Source organism: Taudactylus pleione, unplaced genomic scaffold (assembly GCF_031769625.1).
Source record: "Taudactylus pleione unplaced genomic scaffold, aTauple2 ptg000306l, whole genome shotgun sequence".
Taxonomy (NCBI): Eukaryota; Metazoa; Chordata; class Amphibia; order Anura; family Myobatrachidae; genus Taudactylus; species Taudactylus pleione.
Genome location: NW_028284707.1, coordinates 5,400,805 through 5,425,518, shown reverse-complemented (window position 1 = coordinate 5,425,518; position 24,714 = coordinate 5,400,805). Strand labels below are relative to the sequence as shown.

The 24,714-nt window shown below is 41.7% G+C and overlaps 1 protein-coding gene across 1 annotated transcript in view; it reads left to right on the top strand.

Annotated features, from left to right (window-relative positions):
• Positions 1 to 1,983: 1,983 nt before the first annotated feature.
• Positions 1,984 to 24,714, top strand: part of LOC148511462 (tachykinin-like peptide) — a 42,045-nt gene continuing 19,314 nt past the window's right edge. Inside the window, exons 1-2 of the mRNA XM_088442244.1 lie at positions 1,984 to 2,085; positions 2,318 to 2,579. Coding sequence (XP_088298370.1) covers positions 2,469 to 2,579 — 111 coding nt within the window. The 5' untranslated portion in view covers positions 1,984 to 2,085; positions 2,318 to 2,468. The remainder of the gene's footprint in view (positions 2,086 to 2,317; positions 2,580 to 24,714) is intronic.

The window sequence follows — 24,714 nt, the reverse complement described above, 5'->3', positions numbered from 1 at the left end:
AAACACAAAACCCAGAACCCAAAACACGGAAGGGTGGTTTTGGCAAAACCAATCCAGATCCAAAACACGAAGAAAGATCCAGATCCAAAACCAAAACACAAAACACGAAAAGTGGCCGGTGCACACCCCTAATGTATATATATATATATATATATATATATACACACTGTATGTGTGTATGTTATGTACTGTAAATATTGTATGTATGTATAAATATGTGTATACTGTATATATATATATATATATATATATATATATACACTGAGTCTACCTCTGTTCTTTCCCCTTTTCCTTCCCTCTGTTCTTTTCCCTTCTCCTTCTCTAACCATGTTTTTCCCCTTTTCCTTCTCCCTATGTTTGTCCTCCATATACTCCTGTCTACCTCTGTTTGTCCCCCCTATACTCCTGTCTACCTCTGTTTGTCCCCCCTTTCCTCCCGTCTTCCTCTGTTTGTCCCCCCTTTCCTCCCGTCTTCCTCTGTTTGTCCCCCCTTTCCTCCCGTCTTCCTCTGTTTGTCCCCCCTTTCCTCCCATCTTCCTCTGTTTGTCCCCCCTTTCCTCCTGTCTTCCACTTTGTCCTCCATTCATCCCATTCTACATTGCAGGCTTGCAAAAGAAGGGCCTTGGCCGTTCACTTAAAATTTCCATTCTACAATTGTGTGTGTGTGTGCGTGTGCAAGTGGCATTAATCTGTGTCATATTTGATGTTTTTTCCTTGCTTTTGTGTGTATTTGATTACAGTAATAATAACTGCATATATTACAGTAGTGTCACTGAAGCAAGATATATATATATATATATATATATATATAAAGATGTGTGTATATAATTTGATGTGTGTATTTTGCTCCAGCGACACCCACTGTAATATATTCACAGGATTGTTTGAGGGTGGGGGCCCCAAGCAGGTAACTTGCCTAGGGCCCCATGAGGTCTAAATCCGGCTCTGGTGTGAATTGACAGTTGGTGTGACTCCCCTATTTGACTTTTGAACTGCGCTGCAGCCCCACCTCTTACTAGGGAAGTCCAGGACCAGAGCATTGTGTCCCTCCTGGAGAGGGTCATGTTGGGAGGTATGGATATATCCCCCTCTCAGCAGGGGAGTGAGGAGGGAATTCACATCAATCACACCTATGCCAGTTAGTACTGGGCGGGGCTTGCTGATACAATTTGTACCATGCTGCCCTGACCTTACAGTTTCCGGGAGAATTGCCATCCTGGGAGGGTCTCCCGCTTAATTCTGGAGTCTCCTGGAAATTTTTTGAGAGTAGGCAACTACGAATTTAGGGGATACCATTTATTCTACATGTAGGTTGGGTAAAAGAAGGTTATCTGTTTACGACAGGCATTTTTTTCTCCTATTAATGATTTACATTTATGTCCAGATTTGCGGTGATTAATCAGACTCCTTCAGGGTATCACTTGTGTCACAATTAAGTTTCCCACTTAAGTCTTCGACAATCTGCATATCACTAACAGACCTTGATGAATCACCCTCAAAGTGCAGCATCTCCATCCTGCTATTATATTGAAAAAGCCTCCCATTAGCATAAAGAGGTCGTGACATGTGCTTGTATAGCATCAAAGACATCATTCTCTATTTCCTCTGCAGTAATCTAGAGCTGGTGACAGAGCCTTAACACATTTCATGTTTCCGAAGTCTGCCGTAGGATGCAATCAATAAATCGGGCATACTTGGGCACAGTTTCTGCGAATGACGTCGCCATGAGTAAATTGCAAGCAGTCATAAATGCATCCATGGGTCATGTGTTGGGGGCAGCGTCATTTCATCTCTTTGAGGTATAGAGAAGAGAAAAGGGAGGCTTGGAAAAAAGAAATAATTAGACATGGGAAAGCCTCCAAGTATAATGTAATATTGATAAGGAACACTGCTGTAGAGACGTCATACAGTCCCCCATATGGTAAATAGAGTTGGAGTAATTAGATTTAGCAACACGAACATTCCCTGGTCCTGCCCATCTTCTCTTATATATAGTGCAGAATTCCTGGGAGTGCTCTGTACTGTACCACACACACAAGCTAGGAGAGACAGGACTTGCAGAGCAGTCTTTGACACTGAAGTACAGTAAGTAATCACATCCTACTCTGCAGCCTTCAGCAATTTCTTACTGTAGTTTGATTGGAAAACTTCAACAGATAAGTGTCAAATTATTTCACATGCAATATATGCAGAGCTGTGACACTGAAACACTGTAGTGGATATTGATACTAGCATTGAGTATTCCCATTTGTGTGTTTATATTTCTGGATGCTTTTCATGTGTTCCTGCTGACTGACACTCTTGTTTTCTGTTGCAGATACATCCCTGAGTCCTTGGGGCTGTAGTAAAGGCATTATCAGTGCTTATCAGTACCAGCGTTAAGGTCTCACCCTTCCACCTTGTCTCAGAGACAGTGTGAACCCATCTCTTGCAGCCTGTGAGGTTCTTTTCAGAAGACAGAGGGAAGCATGAAAATCATTGTAGCTTTCGCTGTCATAATGCTGGTATCAGCGCAGGTGTTTGCGGCAGAAATGGGACTTAACAATGACATTGACTGGCCTTATACTGACCAAATCCAGGTAAGAGCTTTAATCCTTGAATTATGTTTTTTTATTTCTCTTGCTGCTAAAAAGTTTGCGTCTGTGCTGTCCTAACACTTTTTTCCCTGTGTCATTTGGATGCTTGCTTCTCTTTAAAAAAATAAAATAAATCAGTACAAAGAATTTATACACAAGAAGGGCATGTGCCCTAGTGATACCCTGCGGAGCCTGTCACAGCCCCAGCGATAATAGGTGACACTGAGATTCTCCTTACTTACTGTAAATAGTCCTTATTTTACATGCTGCGAGATAGGGTATGGCACAGCAGTATAAGTCTCAGACTGTATTATACTATTACTTTGACATAAGTCACTTGGTGCAGCAAGAGGGGTAATATTATTACAGAAGTATACATAGTATAATTGATACTATATATACTTAATAAACCCAAGATGTGTTATGAGTAATATAAGATGGTTGGATGATCTTAACCAACATTATATGAATTATACTAAATATCCTAAGTATTTCTGCAGCAACCAGCTGATTGGAATTAAAGTACAGTGTTGTAATTTCAGCCCTTTTAATTTTGTAATCTTATGTTTTTATGATATACAGTAGGTTACTACATATTATGTGCAGCTCCTAGAAAAAAGTTATCGAGAAATACTTCAAAATGTGGTAGGGAAAATAAATTTAAGACTGTGACTCCAATTGCAAAGAACTTATACTCTAAATCATTGTTTTTCACACCCAGTCCTCATGGATCCCTAACAGTGCATGTTTTCAAGGTATCCTCAGAAATAATTAGTACCAACTGTAGATCTATTGTGTTATTAATACACCTGTGCTACAGATAGATGATTTGGAAAACATGCACTTACAATACCATGGGAACCGGGTTTGTGAAACACTTAAATGACCTGTTTGTCCAGTTTATTTCTTAAAGCAGAAGACTACTTAATACAGAGGGATTGTACTTGAATTCTGAGACCAGCAAATGTACATAATTATCACAAAACACAGCTTAACTTACATAATTGTGCTATGTTTTTTTTATACCATACAAACAGTGGTTCCCCCAATTTGGTCCTCAAGGCATCCTGACAGTCCAGGTTTTAAGGATATCCATGCTTAAGCACAGGTGATTTAATTAGTACTTCAGTCAGTTTGATTATACCATCTATGCACAAGCATGGATAGCCTTAAAACCTGAATTGTTAAGATGCCATGAGGACCTAGTTTGGGAACCCCTGCCATAGATGTTTGCAGGACAAGTAATATGCAAAAGACGGGATTGAGATTCCGATTAATGTCAGCACTCTCTTGGTGTATTTCTGTAGTACTACGTAGATAAAATACATCTGAGTGCATCTTCTGGGCGAAGTGTGTCGTTACCGAACTGTTGCTTTATGTGACAGTATAATACACAGAGACTATACAGTATGACAAATAGGTGTGAGAGCAATGCAGGAAAATTCAACATAGAAGTGTGATAAAAATGCACATGTATTGTTTAATCATTGATGCATAAAGATCGCTTCAATGGTTGGAAATCTAAGAGAATGTCTGAGTACTGTTGTGATGAACTTAATAGAGTTAGCAAAGCAATAGAGTAGTCATTAAAATATAAATAGTGGAATGCTTCCTAAGATTAAATTTAATGTGTTTTACATAAAGATTTGCAGTTAAAACAAACAGCATATATATACTGTACACACATATATATATATAATATACACACACATATATACGTGTGTGTGTATGTATATATATATATATATATATATATATAAATTAACACACGTGTATATATATATAAATATATATATATATTGATGTTAGTGCAAGCTCCTGATACATATTTTCCTGTTAGCAACAACCTGCAATGCAACCTTGCACCGTGTGTATATGTATATATATATATATATATATATATATAAATTAACACACGTGTATATATATATATATATATATATATATATATTATATATTGATGTTAGTGCAAGCTCCTGATACATATTTTCCTGGTAGCAACAACCTGCAATGCAACCTTGCACCGTGTGTATTGTACAGTATATATGTTCCACTTTAAATGATTGATGAGACCACCACCTTATTTGATTGCCAGTAAACGCTCTGTTTCCTGTGTCATTTAATAGAGTACACTTCTAGGTGATTGCCCTGCATTCATCAACAAGTGCATTTTGAGAGAGTCTGCTGTCATTGAATAGAAATCACCAAGATCAATACCTCCTAACATGACCCCTCTCAACTGCTACACAATACACAGCCTCTGCTTTGCCACTTCTTTTTCAGTTTCAAAAATATTAATGTTTGTTTTTTTCAATTACTGTACTCACTTAAGCTATGTTTACTGCAATTGGAAAATAAGTGGAAGATAGCAGGAATAATGTACATGTTAAAATGAATTGCATATGAAGCTTAAAATGACACACACATGCAGTGTTTTACGAACATATAGCAATATTTTCTTGTTAAGCTAAAATATGTAAAATGGGATTGGGGTTCAAGGGGATTATATTTATTAAAGAGCAATTTATACAACATACCCATATAATACCTTTCTAATGCTAGGCATACACTATACCAGAGATTTACAAAGCACCCTAACGGTCCAGGTCTTAAGGATAACCATGCTAGGGCACAGGTGACTTAATTAGTACATCAGTCTTTTGATTTAACCGTCTGTGCTCAACCATGGATATCCTTAAAACCTGGAACGTTAGGGTGCCTTGAGGACTGAGTTTGGGAACCCTCTGCACTATTCAATTATCTGTCAGACGTCTGTCAAATCTGGCTGGTTGGAATGACAATCTGGTAATATATGGGAGCTAATGACAATTGACCCTTTGCAGAAAATAGACAAAAATGGTAGTCAAGACAAATTGGTTAAATAATAATCAAATTAATTTAACCAATTTGAACAATCGTTTTTGTCTGTTTTTAAATGTCATTAGATCCAGCCATATTGGACAGATGTCTGACAGATAATTGTATAGTGCACTGGTTCTCAAACTCGGTCCTCGGGACCCCAACCAGTTCACGTTTTGCAGGTCACCCAGCAGGTGCACAGGTGTACTCATTACTCACTGACACATTTTGAAAGATCCACAGGTGCAGCCCATTATTTCACTTGTGATTCTGTGAGAAGACCTGGAAAACATGCACTGTTTGGGGTCCTGAGGACCGAGTTTGAGAACCTGTGGTATAGTGTATGCCTAACATTAGAGAGTCAGCTATACCCCTTTTACACCAGAGCTAAGACCCGGGTTATTGCAGGGTTAACCCGGGTAGCTCCTTGGTGTAACAGGGGACAGGGTTGGATTCCTGGGTCGAGTGACTCGGCAATCTAACCCAGGTAACTTGCAGGGTTTAACACGGGAATGACCCGTGAAACCCTGCAGTGTAAACGGCGAGATCCGGGTCATGATGGCATGGAGCGCACCGCAAACCGGCCGATTGGCCCACTTCAGTGGTGCTTGGAGATGATGTCATCTCCAAGCGTCCACTTCCACGCCAGAAGAGCCGGGTCACTGCAGACCCGGCTTCGGTGTGAACGGCGCAGACTCGGGAATATCCCGGGTCGACGCCAGCTAAATTCCGGGTTTGATCCGGTTTGGAACCCTGTTCCAACCTCCGGGTCAGACACGGAATTTAGGTATAAAAGCTGTATCATCTAACAGACAGGAACGTTGGAAGGAAGAAAATTATTTTTCTGTATCAATATAGTAATTCCATCCTAAATTGAGCAAATATGTTGATGATGAAAAAGTATACAAAAAATGGTACATATTGTTTAAAAATAAATGTTTCATTGGTCCATTAAGCTCGTTGCCCCTTAATGCAAAATATAGAGAGCCGAAGATACCATCGTAAGGAAAATCCATTATTATATCCCATCGTTAACTTTCATTACTACATTTCTCATTGAATTTTGGAAACTGTATTGCTAATCCATTTTCCCCATTTGGGACATAGCACTTTATCCTATAAGGTTTATTACTTAAACCAATCACTTTCCTGAATGACAAAAGGAATATTTTAACTTTAAGTGGTGGTCACAAGAAGATTTGATGGATGTTGCTAAACCTACTGTTTTGCAGCAATGTGATTAAGCCTCTGGATGCACCTGTGACCTGTAAAATATTCATGACACGACCAGTTTGTGAAATCCCCAAACCAATTGCTAATCTGATTTTAAGGACTACTAGTATGTTAATTCAGATTGAAGTTATAGGCTCATCTGAAGGAGGTGGTCATTTTGTATGTATAACTCAACTTCATCGAGAAACAAACAACTGGCTTTACAGAATTGTAGATTAAAAGACTTTAGTGAGTAAATCAACATAAGATCTTTAATTGCTTACAATAATCACTGTGTGTTCTTCTCATTTATTACAGAACCACAGATTAACAATATGTACATTTGGTAATCACTATGGGGCATATTTACTAAGCAGAGCTTTTACAAAATACTAGTTGTCTACAGATTTTGCCTGCCTGATTTAAAAGGGCAGTAATATTTAACGCAAAACAAACATGCTTTCGCATTTACGTTTATTGCCCTTTTAAATATGGCAGACAAAATATTTTTTTTTTTAAAAAGCAAGGGTTTTGTAAATCCACTGCTTAGTAAATAGGCCCCATAGTTTTAAATTATTTCACTCCATGATTAAAATATGGTTAATATAACACTTGTTAACCACATTTTCCATGATATACTTTACGATTTCCCTAAATTCAAGAAAGTAAATAAATAAATAAATACATTCCAGGTACAATTTAATTTAATTTGTTCAAAAGTGGAGGTTTTTTTTTTTTAATCTACCGTAAACTAATTACTCAACAAAGCGGTCTCTGTCTATAAAATAGCGATTTAGACAAGTTGTAAACATGTGTTCTCATACAATTTTTAAACCACTTAAAAAAAACAAAATTGAACATTTAGATAGAATTGCGTGATTCATAGCGGTAAATTTACTAAAGTGAAAATTTTTAGAAGTGATTTTTAAAAGTGATGTTGCCCATAGCAACCAATCAGATTCTAGCCATTATCTTCTAGAAGGTGCTAGTTAAATGTTAAGTAGACTGGTTGCTATGGGCAACATCACTTCTAATACTCACTTCTAAAAACTCTCACTTTAGTAAATTTACCCCCTAGTATTTGTTTAATGGTGTACAAAGTGTGTCAAAGGTTGTAGAGCTAGAACATTTCTATTCTGAATTATCCCACTTGTCAGTCTGCTAACGTTTAATATTACTGTAGTTAATAATACAGATGAATTTTCTTCATTGTACTGTAATTACAGAAACCCAATACAATTAACATCAAGTCTTCATGTAGCCAATTCCTCAGTAAAGTGGATTTTGCTGTCCATTTCTGCACTGTGCTAAAATATCCGTCCTATGCCATTAGCAGCTTCATTCATTTCACAGATTATCCACAGTCCGGATCCCCAGAGGAAAAAAAATATTGCTCTGTGCTCGAATGCATTATCTCCAATTCATAGCAGAGTGTTTAATGTGCCCTTATGGATTGTGAGACGTTATTGTTCAGCTTTATATATTTAAATACAATTTTATGAGTAAAGCTGCATACACACACAACGATTTAGTAAATGAACGATTTTAGTAAATGATTTTCATTCATTTTTTCAAGGGAAAAATGAACGAAAATCGTTTACTCAAATCGTTCTTTTACTAAATGTAATGAACGATTTTTTTGAACTACAAACAATTTTTGCATATTCCCTTACTGAAAATCCTTGGGTTGGTCAGTCTGACTGAACTACAAACTGCAAACTTCAAACGTGAACGCGCATGAACAATAATCGTTCATCGTTTTGACTCAGTAAGTGAACGATTTTTTCAACGATTGAATGATAAACTATATCGTTATCGATAATTGTTCAAAAAAATCATTGTGTGTGTATGCACCTTAAGATCCTTATTGAGAGAATCCCCATTTAGTTTACTTTTTCTAAGGTGTAGAGGACTATTTAGCAGTTGCGTTATCTTGTTAATATATTGCCTCGCTTATGTACCAAGGGACCTTTATATCACAGAATTATGCAGATATTACAGTTTCTGCATAATTTTAGGTATCAACGCTATGTCTAACAACAGTCTAAAGGGGGGTATCCACTAGGCGATTTTAGCAAGTGATTGCACGATAACGACGTCGTTATCGTGCAATCGCTTGCAAATTGCGCATGCATCGGTCATGTTTTGGTCGGAAGCAACCAGCAATGCGCGTGCACGCTGGTTGCTTCCGACATCCGACATCGCCCGTACACGCTGGCCAACCTGATGATCCCGTCAGGTTCAGCATGTACGGGGATGATGGATGTGCCTGGACTGAACGAGTGAACTCTCAGTCTAGGCACATCACTGGATATGCAAACGAGAGCACGATTGCAATGTCGTAATCTTGCTCTCGCTTGTATATCTAGTAGTGGATACCCGCCTTAAAAGTGCATACACACGTAACGATTTTTTTTAACAATTTGCCGTTAACTATGTCATTATCGTTCAATCGTTCAAAAAATCGTTCAGTTTCTGAGTTATAACGATGAACGATAATCGTTCAAGCGCGCTTCCGTTTGTAGTTCATCGTCCATTTCAGACTGTCCAACATAACGATTTTCATTAAGGGAAGGAACATTTTTCGTTCATCGTTGTAAAAATCGTTCATTACACTTCAAAAAATCGTTCACTTTTTCAAGGGAAAATCTGACAGAAAATCGTTGGTTACAAAATCGTTACGTCTGTATGCACCTTAATGCAGGAGATTTCATAGAAAATATTTCATAGAAATCTCCTGCAAAAGGCTAACTTCTGTTGCAGATTACAATGCCTGTCATTGTCAATGGGGACTGTAGTCTGATCCCTATGTACTAAGGGCCTGATTCGTTATGGATCGCAACTGCTAATATGCACGAAATTGGCCGATTGTTGCGTACTGCCTGTGCGCGAACCAGCCACTGCGATCGTACCAGCCACTACAGTGACGACGCAGACCCATCGCAGAGTGATTGTCAGGAAGTGCCGTTTGTGCAAGGTGATGGGGGGGTGGTCGGGGAAATGCAGTTTGCGCCAGTTCATTTGAGCGCCGTTGCACGGGCGTGCATAAATTATCCACTGCGATGCTTTACGCAGTCTAAGGCCTCATAGCCTGCGAGGCAGTTAGCAATTCCCGAGTAAGGTCAGAGCTTGTGCAAGTGGGTGTGAGGCTGTGATGGTACTCAATTGTACCGATAGTTTCGCAGTCTTGATAAACATTACGGATGTGTGTAAAGTACAGTAGGTGTCCTTATGTTATGCTGAGACGGCATAGCGATCACAATGGATTAGCATACTATCGCAGTGAGACTGCTTGCGTAATCGCTATTGCATTCGCAGTTGCGATCCATAATGAATAAGGCCCTAAGCTCCAAAAAGCAACCTTTTCGGAGCTTGGTCCCCAAGGCTACCGCCATCCGACGCCGAGGAGTTTCACAAACTAATGCTGTGTACATGCGCAGTGCAGTCTCTGTGGAGGAGTCTCTGGAAAACACAAAGCACTTCTCCAGATGTGACGGAAATTATTTCACAGCGACATCGCTTTATTGAAATCTCTCTTCCTGTGGAAATTGTTAGAACATAGCGGGGAGAATCGGACTGAAAAAAAAATAAAAATCACAGCACTTCCATGACTTTTAATACATAGGCTCCTAAGACTTAGGCTGGGTACACACTTAAACGATATTGGTCCGATTGGTCGTTTCCGGGCGAATTGGAATAACAGACTGGGCAAATCATTAAGTGTGTATGCCCGATTTGCACGCTTCCGCGGTCGCATGTGATATATTCTAGTAGGCTGTGCTGTACGGTCAATCAGAAGATATCGTGTACAATGCCATGCTGCCATATGCAGTATGGCATAGTACATCGCGATGTTGCCCCCTGCATTGAGCAAGCGTGTATGCACTTGCCGATGCAGGGTCTCGTCGCCCGTCGGATCAGCCGGATACACATGATTCTGATGTGTAGCTGGCCTTATTTTGTAAGTTATACTTTTTTAAATATTGAAAACTTAGGCCCTCATTCAGAGCCGTACGCTCTGAGCAGAGCGCACGCTCTGAATGAGGGCCGCCCTCCATAATTATGGAGCGTCCTCCTGGACGCTCGTATAGCTGTGGGTCACCACCCACAGCCTATACGAGCGTGCAGTTTGATGGCTGCGATGGTCGTGACCATCGCGACCATCGAAACTGTGAGCCGGAGCCTGCGGTTGAGGTTTTCAACCGCAAGGCCCGGAGTGATTTTGGCTCTATCAGAGCCAAAATCACTCTCACTGACATCACTAGTGATGTCAGTGGGCCGGCTTCTGACGGTAGGCGTTCCCTTGGGAACGCCCCCGTCAGGGAGGCATGCCCCCGGCACGCCCACCAAAGGGGGCGTGCTGTCAATCAACATCGACAATACGCCCCCTTTGATCAGACACAACGAGCGAAGGAAAGTCCTTCACTCGTCGCGTCTGGCGCATGCGCACGACGAAGCTCCCGCCGTCGTGCGCATGCGCAGTGCACAACATCGACCCACTTGCGAGCGGACAGCCGCTCGCGAGTGGGTCTGAATCAGGCCCTTAGTTTCAAATATCAGTTGGTAAAATAACACGGAGACATTTCTGTGTGTGTTATATTGATTGGAAGCGCAGTGTGTGTGTGCATGTACATCGTGTTCTTACAATTTATATAATGACTTTATCTGGCTCTTTTAGCTGAGCTCAGGTATCTAGGTTCTATAAAATACTGTCAGTATCAGTTAATTAGTAAAACTGTTACAAACAAATTAAAATCTGCAGCTCTAACAAAACAAAACAATAAAAAAAAGTTTTCTGCAAAACTTTATTCATACAAAATGCTGTAACCATCAAATTTACGTTTTTAAATGTTTAAACAAAAGTTTCAATAATACATTTAGAATGTTTAATTCAGCAGAAATAGGCAAATGGCATCAGCAATGGCCTTGTATACAATATGTTTTAATGAAAGACTGAAAAGGTTGATAGAACGGAATGTAACTATTATTGTATGGCGTAGTCGGTTCATTACATGTAACAACTGCTTATGCAAACGCTATTCAGCTCATTATAATAAGCTACTTGCCCGTAAAACGCTCAGTTCCTTATCTGCAGTGTGGCTGCTTGGGGACATTTCCGCTGTGTTTGCTCTGATACGTCTAGTCATTTGGATGAATGCAGTTTTGCTGATGTATATGAGTGGCATACATATTGTGCACTGCGGGTGAAAGATCAGGATGAATTGTTCTTGAAGAGCGGCCACAGATTTGTGCCTTCAGTACAGTATGTCTGACTACCCTCCCCCTAATCAAATGATACATCTCTATTCTTTACTGAAGACGTACTAGACCTGGCTGCGCTTTATTTTACATAATTTGTTTTCTACTCCAGTAGATCTTGATCGTGGCTTTTTTTGCAGACAGTTCTTCAGTAAGGGCAGCTACAGTACATCAGCTATTAAACTCAGACATACATGAAATACCCATACTGCTCAGCAAGCTTCATGGCCAATATTATATAGACACTCTGCATAGCTGTAGATTGGAGTTGGGTAGGGGATCCCGGTGTAGGGGGTAGGGGATCCTGACACAATTAGGTAATTGTACTAACCCTAACTTCTAACCCTAACCCAACTCTTCCCTCCCGCAGCCTAACCCTAACCCCCCTCGTAGCCTTACCCTCCCCCCGTAGGCTAAATCTAACTCTCCCTACCCAGCAGCCTAATACTAACCCTCCACCTAGTACTTAAACCTAACCCTCACCATCGGGATGTCAGCAGTTGGGATTCTGACAGCTGTTGGGATTCCGGCGCTGGTATTGTGACGTCGGCATCCTGGCTGTCGGGATGCCGACTACATGCCATGGATTGTACCATGCAGGCAGTGCATTTGAACGAATTGCAATGTGCCAGGTACCCATGCAGCTTGTGTGTTTCATATGTAGATTTTAAATAGCTGAGTCACTTTCTTTACCAGGTTTCCAGGTTTATTGCAGTGTGCAGATGTACAGCCATAATCACAGTAACATTAACAGGTAGCGGAGGTGACGCAGAACATACAGCAGACCCTCCGGTCATGTATACTCAGTGGTATGCAGGATAACACAGGGTCTCACCTTGACACTCAAACACAGTAGCGCCATGGCATGGCACATAAGCAGCGGCCATCTTGGTAAAGGACCTGATGCCTAAGTAAATGACAACATGGAGATAGTGCTGGAGTGCACTCCAAATCCAGCACCGTCCCCCTCACTTCAAGCTGTCTCCAGTTACTTAAAATATCCAATTTTATATCTGTTTCTGTAAATAACCCCATATTTCTAGTAAAAGGTAAGCAAGAAATAACATATCAACATGTCAAGTATATTCCAGTCCACATTGATCAGTAGTTGTGATGTAACCCCTTTTGTGATCTTATCAGTGGGATTCTGCTCACTTTCTCTATAGGTCACAACAACAGATTCACTCTCCGCAAACTCACCGATGAAGTCATTAATTTCAATGTGCTTGGACCATCCACGCTGTCTGGTGTTATAGGACAGATCATTTGCACCTCTGTTGTCACACCCCATGTCGATGGTGTTATCCTTTTTTAAAAGACTCGGGGCCTGAATCAGAGATGGACGGTATTGCACAGTCGCACAAGGAAGGCCAGTAAGTCAGCGTGCACCCGCGCAGACCATGGCCTCGTCCCTCCTGGAAAATGGGGGTGACACACCCCCATTGCCAGGGAATGCCCCCGCTCCACCTCCCAAACACTAAAAGCCTATCAATCAGACTGCGGCTGAGAAACACGACGAGTGAACTCTCAGATGGAGGGCTGCACAGTACACCTCCTGCGCATGCGCAGTCCTCCCACCATCAGAGATGTGTGTTAACCATCGGGTTAGCGTACATCTCTGAATAAGACCCTCATTGATACAAAGTCTCTTTGAGGTGTAATGTTTCTGGCTGATCTGTTAGTGCCATGTATTCTGCCTCAGTGGTGGATAGGGCTACAGTTAGTTTCTACTTGACCAGCTTACTGCTGCGCCTGCCAATAGAAATAGATATCCTTTATAAGAATGATGGCCATCCTCATTTGAATCCCCAATCAGCATCACAGAATGGTTTCAGTGACAATTTTCAGATTTGGTCAATTCCAACTTCAAGGACGATGAACCTTTCAAGTAACTTAAGATTCTCATAATTGCTGTCCTATGTTGTTTCTCAGGATTAAAGGTGATTTGGCTTACTAGGTTTACTGCATGTGTGATGTCAGAGTTCTGACAATTGCGTACATTAAATGCCCAATAGTGGTCTGGTAAGAACATTTTCTAATGCTCTCTATCTCCTCTTCATTTATTGATGACATGGCTTTGGTTAGTTTGACTGTTTTATCAATGGCAGTACTTATTGGTTTATCATCTGATGTAAGTTTGCTGATCAATAGATATGACTCCTTTCTCTAGATATTGTTAGATTAGCAGGCCGAGCAGGTAGTATGCAAGACCTTTCATCTTGAACTTTTGTCCCAACAGCTCTTTGTGATAGAGACAATTATCAGGCATTGAGTGTACAAAGTAAATTTCTTGTAGTACAGCATCTAATTTGATGTACCAAAAATGACCACTCTGTTTCAGACTGTACAAAGCTTTCTTTAAGAGACAAGCCTCTCTTTTGGAACCTATTCTCACAGTAATGCTCTGGAGGTTCCATGTATATCTCCTGTCAGTTCTCCATGCAAGAAAGCTGATTCAAAGTCTAATTGGTATAATAGCATATAGTACAAGACAGATATGGCAATGACTGAGTGTGATGTACTATACCTTGCTACAGGAGAGTAGGTTTCACCATAGTCAACTCCAGATCTTTGTGTATAACCCTTTGCAACAAGACAAACTTTATAACGGGTGATAGTCCTGTCTTCTGTCATCATTTTGCAGACCGTTTGCTAATGACTGTTTTGCGGTGACTTGGCCTGTTAACTACAGCCATGTATTTTTGTGATTGAGCAATGTCATCTCCTTGTCTATTGCTGATTTCCAACACTTGACTTTGTTTTCTGGATATTTTGGGGCTCACAGAATATCATATTTGCAAACTCCTCATAATATCTTAGGTGGTTTTCCACTATTTGATCTTGCAGAATTTTGTTCTGTGGTTGAATGTCCATGCCGGTAGTCTCTAACTTAGGGCCTGATTCACTACGGATTTCTATTGTGATCGCAGCTGCGCTTACGCACACAGTTCTACTGTGAAAATATGCTAATGTCTGCAACTGCTCAGAGACGCCCACTACCGCTTTCGCACAGCCGTAAGACCTCGCAATCCTACATATACATCGGTAACATTGAGTAATATCGGACCCTCATGCAGAATTCCAGCAGGTCTGACCTGTCTCAGAAATTGTGACTCTTGTCGCATGTAGTGAGTACTCAAGCTACAAATGCTGTCACAGTGGCTAATTTATGCATGCCCAGGAAACGGCGTTCAAACGGACTGGCACACCTGCGTTTCTCCAACCAACTCCTCCATCACCACCCCAAAACTCTGATGTCCCGTCTCTCACTCTGCAATGGCTTTGTATCTGCGTACGTGATCACAGTGCGATCGCAATACTGGCTGGCGTATGCACACTGCAATGCATATGCATACGCAGTATGCACCGTCGGCCGATCTGCGTGTTCTGTTGCAGTTGTGATCTGTGATGAATCAGGGCCATAGTCATGCTTCCAGCTGCTGGCACATCCAATGTAACATACTTGCCATGCAATTCCTGTTCTAGCTTTTTTTTTAAGTGGAATGTAACATTTTTTTCTTAGGGTCCCAGAGCCTGTACCCTTTATTCTCTTGGCAGTATCCAAGTATGATACATTTTATGGATTTGGGATCCAGTTTATATATTTTCTCCTTGGGCATATGTATATATGCAATGCACCCAAAGTTTTTGAGATGGTTGATGCTTGGCTTTCTTCCAGACTACGCCTCTATCAGTGTCAGATCTTTTACAGTGACTATGGGAGCACGATTCTTCAGATATATTGCTTTAGATACTGCTTCTGCCCAAAAGCGCTTATTCAAGCTGGCATCTATTAGAATACATGTAGATCGGGCTTTCTAAACTATAGTGCAGTTTGCGCCCTCACTTACACCATTCTGCTCAGGCATGTATGCAATGATCAGTTGATGTTCAATGCAATGCTTCTTTAGGAAGGTTTTAACATCTTTGTTTTGATATTCTCAATTGTCAGACCTTAAAACTTTCAACTTGTGACCAGTTTGAGTTTCTACTGGTCTCTTGCAGTCTGCTGTTTTACATATTACTTCATTCTGTGCTTTAGCTAAATAAAAATGTGTCTTCTAGTGAAGTCATCTATGAATGTCATGAAGTAACTGTATTCAATTATTGAGTTTACCTCCATTGGATGACACACATCTGTGTGCACTGATTCCTGGGGTGCCTCAGCTCTGGTCACTGATTCTGGGAAGGGGCAATGGGTTTGCTTGCATATTATAGTATACCACTCGCACACTTTGGTCATTATGAGTTACTCTTGGATATTCCTGTCACCATCTTGTCGGAAAGTTTCTGGAAGCAAACCCAAGATGGCCTAGTATTCTCTGCCAGAGTTCCATAGTTTATGAGTCAAAAGTCATCATCGTATAACACTCCTCTGTGTCTAGGACATATAGTTGTCAGCACTGAGTTTTTGTTGCTATCTTAGCCCCTCTTTTAATTCCATATAACGCTTTTAGTTCCATATAACGCACTTTCTTTCTGTGAATTGGACTCTGAATTCTATCTGTGCTATTGTACATAAGGCAGTGAGGTTTGTCCCCATATCTGGTTCATATAAGACATCTTGGATCTCTGTGACTTTGGTTTCACCCCTATTCTCAGATGAGCCATGATTGTTCCAACATTTGTGGCTGTAACTGCTTTGTCTCCTATTCCTTTGACTGTTAGAGGATCACTTGTGCTTATTGTAGTGAACCATTCTTGATTGCAACTGAAATGACTAGTTATTCCTGAGTCAATATACCAGCAATCTCCTGCGACTCTCTGAGACACTTAAATCTAACTTATTTTTGCTGTTACACTTCTTTTCCTGTGCAGAATTTACATTTTTATGTTTTTGTTTAGGCTCTTTGTCCTAATTTATGACATATGATGCACTTATATTTAAATTTTATGGGCTTTGCATCTTTAGTGTGTAATACAGTATACACAGCATTTAACTTAACTGGTACACATTCTTGAAACTGCAGTAGTTTTGTCCTAATGATCTCTGTTGATAGTTGGGCTGTATTGGCTTCTAAATCTACTACTAGGAAATCAAATTCAGATGTTAAATTATGTAGCATTGCCATATTCTTGTCATCGACATTAATTGTTGAGCTATGGACATCATCTTATCGATATAGTCACACATACTTGTGCATTAACTGAATTAAGTATTATACAATATTCACCTCATTTTTCTCATGAAACCTTTACTATTATATGCTGTCTACAGGGTAATCCACATGTCATGTGCTGACACCTTCCCATGTATCATGGAATAAACATGTTGTTCCACACTTAAACCTATAGTTCCCATTGCTTTGTCTACATCATTGGGATTAGGACTGTCACCTGGATTAATAGTAACTTTCCATAGCTTCTCATGCTTAAATTGCATTTCTATTGCGGACTTCCATGTGGCATAGTTCTCTGAACCTCTAAGTTCAGTGAAGCTACTGTGTATATGCTGTATACTGAATCAGCATTTAGGCCTTACTTTTTGTTTCACATGCGGCATTCTATGGTGCTTGTAGTGCCTGGGCCCATAACCTGTTGATATGTGATAATTGTGGTATACACAAGTTGGATAATGCTATACACCAGTGGAATCAGCATATGAAGTGAGTCACGCAGTGAAACTTAACCAGGGTTTCAGGGTTTTTTGCAGTATGCAGATGTACAATAAGAGGTAGCGGAGGTGAATTGTCTGGAGTTTTATCAGCAGCGTTCACAGCGGATTCCAAGCTTCATGCAACCCTACATACTGGAAACTACTCAGCTCATCCACCCTCTTATTTTCAAGTCAACTTTCAATACTGTAGCTGCTGTAGTTCTTCCCTACAATGCACCATCCCCTGACACTTTCCTACAATGACACATACAATACCTAGTGAAACAAATGTGATTGGCAAACTTAGAAGTGGAATTTTTGTTTTATTTTAATTGCATTTCAAACAACAATAAAATTAAAATCAAAACACTCCCAGTTGTGCATTTATTAGTATTTAAATTTTAAATTATTTAGACAGAACTGACGATAAGTGGTTGCAACGCGTTTCAGCCACTACTGTTGCCTTTATCAAACCTTTACCAGCTTGATAAAGGCCATGGTAGTGGCTGAAACGCGTTGCTGCTCTATGGTCTATGGGCCTGATTCAGACCCGGTCGCAAGCGCTGAGCACTCGCAACCGGATAGATGGTGGCCCAGAGTGCATGCGCACGATGGAGCCGGCTCCGTCGTGCGCATACGCAAGACCCAGATAGCGACGGGCAATCCGTCGCTCTGGATCTCGCACCAAAGGGGGCATGCTGTCGATGTTGAGTGACAGCACGCCCCCTTTGGTGGGGGGTCAGGGGGGTGGCTGCCCAGACAGAGGCATTCCCATGGGAACGCCTACCATTTGGGAGCAGCCCCACTGACATCACAAGTGATGTCAGTGGGAGAGCTTTCGGCTCTGTTTGAGCCGAAAGCTCTCTGGGGCTTGCGGCCACGAGACCCTACCACAAGAGTCTCGTTGCAAGCCCGATGGTCGCGATGGTCTTGACCATCACGACCATCATCCTGGCCGCTCGCTATAGCTGTGGGTGGTAACCTACAGCAATGCGAGCGGCCAGGAGGCCGCTCCATAAAAAAAAAAAAAGACGCCCTGATTCAGAGCGAATGCACTGTCAGAGCATTCGGCTCTGAATCAGGGCCTATGTATGCTGACAGCTGCTACGCCTGCACCCTAATCCACACTTTCTGTTTGTGATCTGAAATTGTCTGTGCCTGATTTTCCTGGATGTATATGGGACTCCACCCTTTTGGGATCTCTCATAGTGGTTGGATACCGACGGGATTAACACAGCGGGGGAATACTTGCTGCCTATGTGTGAACCGGCTGTACTATCCCCACGGCAACACTCAGTGCATGATGCAAATGTGAACATAGGCGGTGCTGCTACTCGCTCATTGAGAGGAGGCTGGTTCTCAAAACCTCATCTCTTTGGTTGCTCAAGCTTTTTAAAACTCAATTGGGCATTTTAATCACAATCCACATTTTTAATGCGGATGTGATAAACATTTTTCACTTAATGCAAAGTGAAGATGTATATGTGAGGCTATGGGGACAGTGAGTGTGTGTGTTGGGGGGGAGGCCCTTAAAGGCCCTTCGCTCCACTTGGTGTAGAAGCGGCCCTGCTTAGCCTGTCAACTTATTCATGCCTCTTTATAGAACTTTGTTCTTGCCTGCTTCCTGTCTGAGACCTTGGCCTGTTTCTGGACATAGCTCTTGTTAGTTACCTGTCCTAGACCACAGTCTGCTTCAGGACTTCTCTTTCAATCACTGATAGCTGCTGTACCCTGCACCCCTGAATTCCATGGCAGGGGTATCTTCATTGTTACCCTGTGAGCTACTTTACTCTTTGCTTCCCTTGCTGTTCTGTCCATCATGCCTACTCTGCAATACCCAGAGATAATAACCCTCTACTGCTTGGAGTTTGAGGTCTCAAGGTATCCCACTAAATGTGAGCATATCGTGCTCCATGGGAAATGCAGCTTGTTATAGGTAAAGAACCATCAGGTGTTGAACTAACACATGAACTTTTACTTTGGATGGAGTCCAGCACCATTTTCTATTGACTCATTCAGTAGGGTTAGGGGACTCCTGTAAGCTGACAAGGACAGATTCACCACCACATAAGCTGTATGGTCTTCTGAGACAGGGTAGAGTTTGGCTGAGGAGCACTGTGGAGTTTCCACATTCGGCTACTGAATCCTCAGTGGAATGATCTTGACCTTCATAAACAGTTTTGCATGAGGTTTCTGAAGTTGTCAAACACATGATGGCACACTATCATCTTCCTCATGCCTTGAAAAGTACCATCCATCTAGCTGCACAGATTGATCACAAGCTTAGAGAGAGGAAGGCAGAATGAAGATTCTCTACCTATACTCTTTATACCTACTACAATCTTCCTGCTTATACTGTACTTCATTATCCTCAAGTTATCAAAAGATAGGCCTATAGCTTTACTGTGGTGAAGAAAAGTAATTTGGATGGAGTTGACCCTAAAAAATCCTCAAAAACTCGATAAATCCATCTAGATGAAAAGGAACTTTCTCCAAAATGTGACAGAACATACATACAGTACCAGCTGAACTCCAGGGTGACTTAACTTAATGCATTATCAGTCCTAGACTGTGGTCGCATCCTGTATCTTGAGTTTGCCAAGGCTTTCTGTGTTTCATGTATTGAAAATCCTTTTGAGTCTCAGCCTTGGATCATATACCTTTGAAGCATGATGTGATTTATTTTGTAGCTCCTGAGTTCTCTGTGATGGTAAGGAGTCTACACATTGAAATACATTTCTTTCTCTTAATTTATTCTCCGTGTTGTCCATTAGTCCTGGCTGTTCCTTGATCTTGTCAACCTCAATCCTTGATTGATTGACAGTTGGAAAAAATAGGCAAATGTAATTGACATTGTGTTGAAAACTGTGGAGATTGAGCTGTCTGTGGTTTTGATGTCGTACAATATAGTATATCATTATGTTATTTGACAAATTCTAATATATTTTGTAAGAAACTTGCTGAAATAATAACAGTCCACAGACCTTAATAATGTCCTTATGATCTGTTATCTGATACCTTGACCCTGACAGGGAAGTTGAGAACAAGACTACATAGGAGTATATAGGGGACAATAGTAACATTCAGCTTTCCTTTTTATGAAAAATAAATGTATTTAATTGAGGTATAAATAAAAACAAAGTTAAGAATATATTTCCCTAACCTCTGATACTGTAGTTGATCTATTTAAATTTTCACTAAACTAGATTTCAGAGGAGTATTTAATTTGCTAAGGATCAGACAAAATAATAAATGTGAAACACCAGAGATGAAAATTATAAATATTTGCTTACGTCGTAATGCTCTGACTATTTTTTTTTTTTAGTTAACAATATTTTTTTAACAATTTGTAAGATGTATTTTAGTAATTTTTTTGATGATTTATTCTTCTGTTTTCGTTCCTATAAAAGGTCCCCGCGTCTGCGCTATTTTTCAGTCCGGCTGTGGACAGTGAAGAGGGAGGGTGGGGGTTGCTGTGCTGGTGCTGCTGTTGTCCATAGGGGCTGTGTCCAAAGTTCATAGGGCCTGGCTGGGCTGTGTTGTGCAGTCCTGTTGTCCCATAAAGGCTGTGTTGTCCATAGGACCTGTGTGCAGACAGAAGAGGGGGGCTCCTGTGTCACTGTAGTCATAAAGGGGTGCTGTAGTGTTGTCCAGGGGGTGCTCTGTCCATCAGGGGTTTTCCCCTCAAGTGCAAAAAAATGTTTTTCTGTGTTTGTGTGCGCATTAGCCCCACGTGCAGCAACAAAGTAGCAGCGCCAGACGTGTGCCTGTGTCATAAGTCAAGGGCCGGCTGGTCTATTGAAGGGTGGTGTAACCCCCAAAGTGCCCCCAAAAATTAAAACATTTAAAAAGTGTTTATTTTTCTGTGTTTGTGTGCGCCTTAGCCGCACGTATCAATATCACATGAATGGAGGACAAAAATTTGGAGGATAAAATTGGGAAAGATCAAGAATCACTTTCTGCTAGTGCTGAAGCTGCTGCCACTAGTCATGACATAGACGATGAAATGCCATCAACGTCGTCTGCCAAGGCCGATGCCCAATGTCATAGTAAAGGGCATGTAAAATCCAAAAAGCCAAAGTACAGTAAAATGACCTTAAAAAATAAATTTTAATTGTCTGAGGAGAAACGTAAACTTGCCAATAAGCCATTTACGACACGGAGTGACAAGGAACAGCTAAGGTCCTTCCCTATGTTCATGACTAGTAGTTCAGCTTCACATGACGATGGAAGCCCTCCTCCTCCTAGAATAATTAAAAGAGTTAAGCTGGCAAAAGCACAGCAAAGAACTGTGCATTCTACTAAGAAGATATCACAGTTCCCCAAGGAGAGTCCAATTGTGGCAGCGGTTGTGATGCCTGACCTTCCCAACACTGGACGGGAAAAGGTGGCTCCTTCCACCATTTGCACGTCCATTGCAAGTGCTGGAAGGAGCACCCACAGTCCAGTTGCTAATATTCAAATTGAAGATGTCACTGTTGAAGTACAACAGGATGAGGATATTGGTGTAGCTGGCGCTGAGGAGGAAGTTGGCGAGGAGGATTCTGATGGTGATGTGGTTTGTTTAAATCAGGCACCAGGGGAGACAGTTGTTGTCCATGGGATGAAAAAGCCCATCACGGTCATGCCTGGGCAGAAGACCAAACATTCCACCTCTTTGGTCTGGAAATATTTCTATCCAAATCCGGAGAACAACTGTCTTACCATATGTACCGTTTGTAAAGGTGTAATAAGTCGGGGTAGGGACATTAATCACCTAGGAACATCCTCCCTTATACGTCACCTGCAGCGCATTCATAAACAGTTACTGTCAAGTTTAGAAACTGTGGCTAAGACCATAAGCAGTCCAGGGACACCTAAATCCCTTTGTCCTGTTGTATCCAAGCACCTGCAAACCACACCGTCAACTCCCTCCTCGTCAATTTCCTCCTCAGTCAGGATCGGAAGTAGTCCTGCAGGCCATATCACTGGCATGACTGACTCCTCTCCTATCTGGGATTCCTCCGGAGGATCCTGTATTGCTATGCCTACTGAAGCCGCTGCTGCTGTTACTGCTGGGAGTCGTTCATCATCCCAGAGAGGAAGTAGGAACACCACTACTTCTTTTACTAAGCAATTGACCATCCACAGTCCTTAGCGAGGAGGATGAAGTACGACAGCAGTCATCCTGTTGCAAAGCGGATAACTGAGGACTTGACAACTATGTTGGTGTTAGACGTGCATCCGGTATCCACCATTAGTGCAGTGGGATTTAGACAATTGATGGAGATAGTGTGTCCCTGGTACCAAATCCTGTCTAGATTCCACTTCACTAGGCAGGTGATACCGAGAATGTACAGAGACATCAAAAAAAGTGTCTTGAGTGTCCTAAAAAATGCGGTTGTACCAAATGTCCACTTAACCACGGACATGTGGACAAGTGGAACAGGGCAGACTAACGACTATATGACTGTGACAGGCCACTAGGTAGATGTATCTCCTTACACAGCAACAACAGCAGCGTCACCAGTAGCAGCATCTCAGACATGCCAGCTCATTCCAAAGCAGGCTTCACTGTGTATCACCGGTTTCAGTAAGAGGCACACCGCCGACAACCTCTTAGAGAAATGGAGGGAAATCATCGCCCAATGGCTTACCCCACTTAGACTCTCCTGGGGATTTGTGATATCTGACAATGCCACCAATATTGTGTGGGCATTACATCTGGGAAAATTCCAGCACGTCCCATGTTTTGCTCACACAATAAATTTGGTGGTGCAGAATTTTCTGAAACATGACAAGGGTGTGCAGGAGACTCTTTGGGTGGCCTGAAAAATTTCTGGCCACTTTCGCCATTCAGCGACTGCGTGCCGAAGACTGTAGCACCAGCAAACACTCTTGAACCTGCCCTGCCATCACCTGAAGCAAGAGGTTGTGACGCGGTGGAACTCAACCCTCTATAAGCTTCAGAGGATGGAGGAGCAGCAAAAGGCCATTCAAGCCTATACATCCACCTATGACATAGGCAAAGGAAGGGGGTATTCACCTGACTCAAGTGCAGTGGAGAATGATTTCTTTGTTGTGCAAGGTTCTCCAGCCCTTCGAGCTTGCCACACGTGAAGTCAGTTCAGACACTGCCAGCTTGAGTCAGGTCATTCCCCTCATCAGGCTTTTGCAGAAGCAGCTGGAGAAAGTGAAGGAGGAGCTAAGATGAAGCGATTCTGCTTGATATGTGGGACTTGTGGATGAAGCCCTTCATTCGCTTTGCCAGGATTTGAGGGTGGTCAATCTGTTGAAATCAGACCACTACATTTTGGCCACCGTGCTCGATCCTAGGTTTAAAGTCTACGTGGTGTCTCTCTTTCCGGTGGACACAAGCCTGCAGAGGTACAAAGGCCTGCTGGTGAAAACACTGTCAGCTGAAGCAGAACGTGATGCGTCAACAGCTCCTTCTTAATTTTCTCCGGCAACTGGGGCTGCCAGGAAACAACTTGGGTATCCTAAGCAATGCACTGGCGGTGATGCAGCCTCCAGAGAGTATAGAGGGACCTGTGGTGGTGGATTCCAGCAGGGACGGATTAATACTCTGTGAGGATGAGGACAACACTGAAGAGGGTGAGGAATTGGTAGATGAGGAGGATGAGGACGACATCTTGCCTCTATAGAGCCAGTTTGTGCAGGGACAGATTAATTGCTAGCTTGTTTTGTGGGGGCCCAAACAAACCAATCATTTCAGCCACAGTTGTGTGGCAGACCCTGGCGCTAAAATGATTGGTTTGTTAAAGTGTGCATGTCCTGTTTATTCAACATAAGGGTGGATGGGAGGGCCCAAGGACAATTCCATCTTGCATCTCTTTTTTTCTTTGCAGTATGTACTCTTTGGGGCCTAGTTTTTCAAACTGCTATACTGTCTGCCACTGCAGTGCCACTCCTAGATGTTTGTGCCGCCTACTTGTGTCGCTTAGCATAGTCATCCAGCTACCTCGGTGCAACCTTTTGGCCTAAAAACAATATTGTGAGGTGGGAGGTGTTCAGAATAGACTGAAAATTTGAGGAAATTAATGTTTTTGAGGTTAATAATAGCGTAGGAACAAAAAAAACAACAAATTCTGTGATTTTAGCTGTTTTTATGCTTTTTTCCAAAAAAATACAGATCCAAAACACAAAATCCAGAACCCAAAACAGGGAAGGGTGGTTTTGGCAGAATCAATCTAGATCCAAAACATAAAGAAA